Source organism: Protobothrops mucrosquamatus, unplaced genomic scaffold (assembly GCF_001527695.2).
Source record: "Protobothrops mucrosquamatus isolate PMUCROS unplaced genomic scaffold, P.Mucros_1.0 scaffold_296, whole genome shotgun sequence".
Taxonomy (NCBI): Eukaryota; Metazoa; Chordata; class Lepidosauria; order Squamata; family Viperidae; genus Protobothrops; species Protobothrops mucrosquamatus.
The window spans coordinates 15,699-19,133 of NW_015386372.1; the positions used below are offsets into that span (position 1 = coordinate 15,699).

Below are 3,435 nucleotides of genomic sequence, written 5' to 3' on the forward strand. Positions count from 1 at the left end.
CAATTTTAAGGCATGTGGACTTCAACTCCCAGAATTCCACAGCCAGCAATGCTGGCTGTGGAATTCTGGGAGTTGAAGTCCACATGCCTTAAAATTGTCAAGGTTGAGAAACACTGATTTACAGTAATGGATTGCCTGAGCGAACTTATCGATGGCTGAATTCTGACGGTATAATAAACCCAAACAGAAAATCCACATCGTGACTTAGGCTCTTTGTGTGAATCCAATCAGAGGAGTGTATTGAAGAAATCATTGCCAAACCACAGCCATATAAATTATTGGAAGCAGTCGGACTGTCATTCAGCTGTCCTTTGCTAGGAACGTTTGGTTCTTGCTTCCCCCCTGAATAGCTGTTAGGTCAAAACTTTGCAGTAATATAGAGGCCGTCTTTCGCAGAATTCTGCTTCTGTATATCTCTTAAAGATCTGGGCATTTGATCAAGGATAAAGGCTGATTTTGAGGAGCCCACACTCAATCCCAGAAAGCTATTCCTATCCCTAAGGCTTGTACCTAATTTATATGTTCATCAAAGTGAAAAATTTCCCTTCTTTTACTGCCTTTGGATTGCAAACATTACGGTCCTTTTATGCAAGGAATGAATATTCAGGATCATGAGCTGTGCCCGCCAGATTTTGAAGTGAAACTTGGAAAATATAAGGGGGGGGGAATCAGATTTCTAAATGCCAGTGTCCTTCTTCTTGCATTCCCAGCACTTCTTCAGACTGGGTTGGACAGACTATGGATTGCCTGAGACTTCAGGATTTTATTTTGTAGTCCCAAAGCAACCCTCTTTCCTAGCTGTAGATGTAATATTTTTAATGCAGGGGTTCCCTGAGACCTCAAAATTATTTCAAGGGTTCCTCTAGGGCAGGGGTAGGCAACCTTGGCTCTTTTATGACTTGTGGACTTCAACTCCCAGAATTCCTGAGCCCGCATGGCTCAGCTTGGAAACCTCTCCCTTTCCCCTCAGCATGGCTGGCTCAGGAATTCTGGGAGTTGAAGTCCACGAGTCATAAAAGAGCCAAGGTTGCCTACCCCTGCTCTAGGGCAGTAGTCTCCAATCTTTCTGGCTCAGTGGACTAGCAAAGGCAGTGGTAAAGGTGGGGTGGAGGGGGATGGTTTTGCACGTGCACCATTTTTACAAATGCAGCTTCGTACGTGCGCACTCATCCGCCACTTCCACAGCCCTGGTCTGAACGGGCTGCCACCCTGCACTAGCCTGTGAACCAGGGGTTGGAGACCCTTGCTCTAGGGCAGGGGTAGGCAACCTTGGCTCTTTTATGACTTGTGAACTTCAACTCCCAGAATTCCTGAGCCCGCATGGCTCAGCTTGGAAACCTCTCCCTTTCCCCTCAGCATGGCTGGCTCAGGAATTCTGGGAGTTGAAGTCCACGAGTCATAAAAGAGCCAAGGTTGCCTACCCCTGCTCTAGGGCATTGCTTGTCAATCTCAGCAACTTTAAGTAGGATGAACTTCAACTTCCCAGCTGGCTGTGGAATTATGGGGGTTGAAGTCCATTCATCTTAAAGTTGCTGAGATTTACAAACACTGCTCTCGGGTAAAAAGGTTGAGAAAGGTTGATGTGAACCAGGGGTGTCAAACTCGCCACATCACGTGACGTGTTGTGACGTATCGCGACTTTTTTTCCATTGCCGGCAATGGGGTAGGCGCGGTTTCGCCATGACGCATCCGGCTCGCGGGCCGGCAGTTTGACACTCCTGATGTAAATCATCACGGTAATAATATCCTGCTGTATACTGGGTGCAAGATTACTCAGTTTTTCTCTTGCAGATGGCACCTCGAATTCTCAGTGGAAAACTGCCCTAAGGGATCCCAAGATTCTGCACTCGCTAACAGCGGATGTGGGCCTGATCATCCTTTTTATCCTGCAGCACAGCCTTATGGCTTCTGACCGGGTCAAACACTGGACTTCCAACTGCTTTGGGGTCTTGCAGAGAACAGTCTATGTTTTTTGCACAGACGTAACTCTTCAGGTAGGAATACCGATTTAGAGTATAAAGTGACAAAGTTGTACAGGTACTGCTCGACTTACAAATGGTTGTTTAATGACAAATTGAAGTTACAGTGGACTTAAAAAAGGTTGTGCCTTTTCCTTGAAGCTATAATTGCTGCACCACCCTCACAGCCATGTGATCACATTTTAGGTGCTTGGCAACCAGCTTGCATTTATAAAAGCATCACTTGATTGTTTTTTGTGATTGTTTTTTTCTGGTCATTTTCTGACAAATGGCTAAAATGGATTCAGACTCACGATGACATAATTTGCTTAACAGCCATGGTGACTCACTTGAACACAGTCAAAAAATCGAGTCCAGTCACATGGTGAATCGACTTAACAACTGCAATGACTTGACACCAAAATCCCAGTCTCAATTGTGGTCATAACTCAAGGACTACCTGTAAGAGCTTGAGCTCTTTCATTGTTCGTGATGTTGCAAAACGCAGTTGAGTTTCTTCCTCAGCTAGGAGAAATGGGCATTTAAAAAAAAATAAAAAATAGATAATAATGAAGACTAGAATTTTAACTTGCATTTATATTTGCATTCTTTTGTAAAAGACAACTTGCTTTAAGAAGTTGTGAGTGCTCCAACACTGGAGGTTTTTAAGGAGAGATGGGCTTTGTCTGCTGTCTGAGCAGGGGGTTGGACTAGAAGACCTCCAAGGTCCCTCCCAACTCTGTTATTCTGTTACTCTGATTCATACCCTGCGTGACCTCACATGCAGCCACATTAAATATCGTCGCAGTGTCTGCTAGTAATTTATTTTTTCCCCTTTTAACGTAGTTGCTGATGAGGTATTGGCAGCCAGTGCTGGAGGGCCCCATGCTCTGGAATACGAGCACTGAGCCATGGACCACTTGGGTTCCACTCACCTGCTTTATCCTCCATTTCATCTCCTGGCTAATCATCTTTAGCATCATCCTCATCTTTGACTATGCAGAACTGATGGGAGTCAAACAGGTACTTGTGCTTTATTTTCCCCTTCACGTGTCTCCCTTTGGTGAGCAAGGAAAAGCGCAGTTTGAGAAATAAAACCATGGTGAGCCCAGTCTCTGATGAGCCCCCTTTTATCCTCCGGGGGGAGTCAATTGTTCTTTCAAGCATCACTTTATTTATTTAATGAAATTTAGAAGCAGTTACTCCAGACAGTGGCATAGCGTGGGGGGTGCAGGGGGGGCCGGCCGCACCGGGCGCAACATCTGGGGGGGCGCGCTTGATTGTGGCATTTCGAATCCCGCGAGCATGAAAGTTAGTACCAACCCACAAAGCTGCAAGCCCCGCAGCAGGGATGGAAAGGCGAACCCCTCGCTCTTCCAACTCTCACGCTGCTTAAGGCTTCGCGTACGGCGAGCCACTGAGGCCAATTTCCTCCGTGAGAAGAGAACGCTTTCCCTCTGCTCCCCCCACACCCAAA

The 3,435-nt window shown here is 46.2% G+C and overlaps 1 protein-coding gene across 1 annotated transcript in view; it reads left to right on the plus strand.

The window, feature by feature from the left end:
* Positions 1-3,435, plus strand: part of LOC107302892 (nurim-like) — an 8,479-nt gene that overhangs the window by 1,952 nt on the left and 3,092 nt on the right. Inside the window, exons 2-3 of the mRNA XM_015832053.1 lie at positions 1,792-1,994; positions 2,805-2,981. Coding sequence (XP_015687539.1) covers positions 1,792-1,994; positions 2,805-2,981 — 380 coding nt within the window. The remainder of the gene's footprint in view (positions 1-1,791; positions 1,995-2,804; positions 2,982-3,435) is intronic.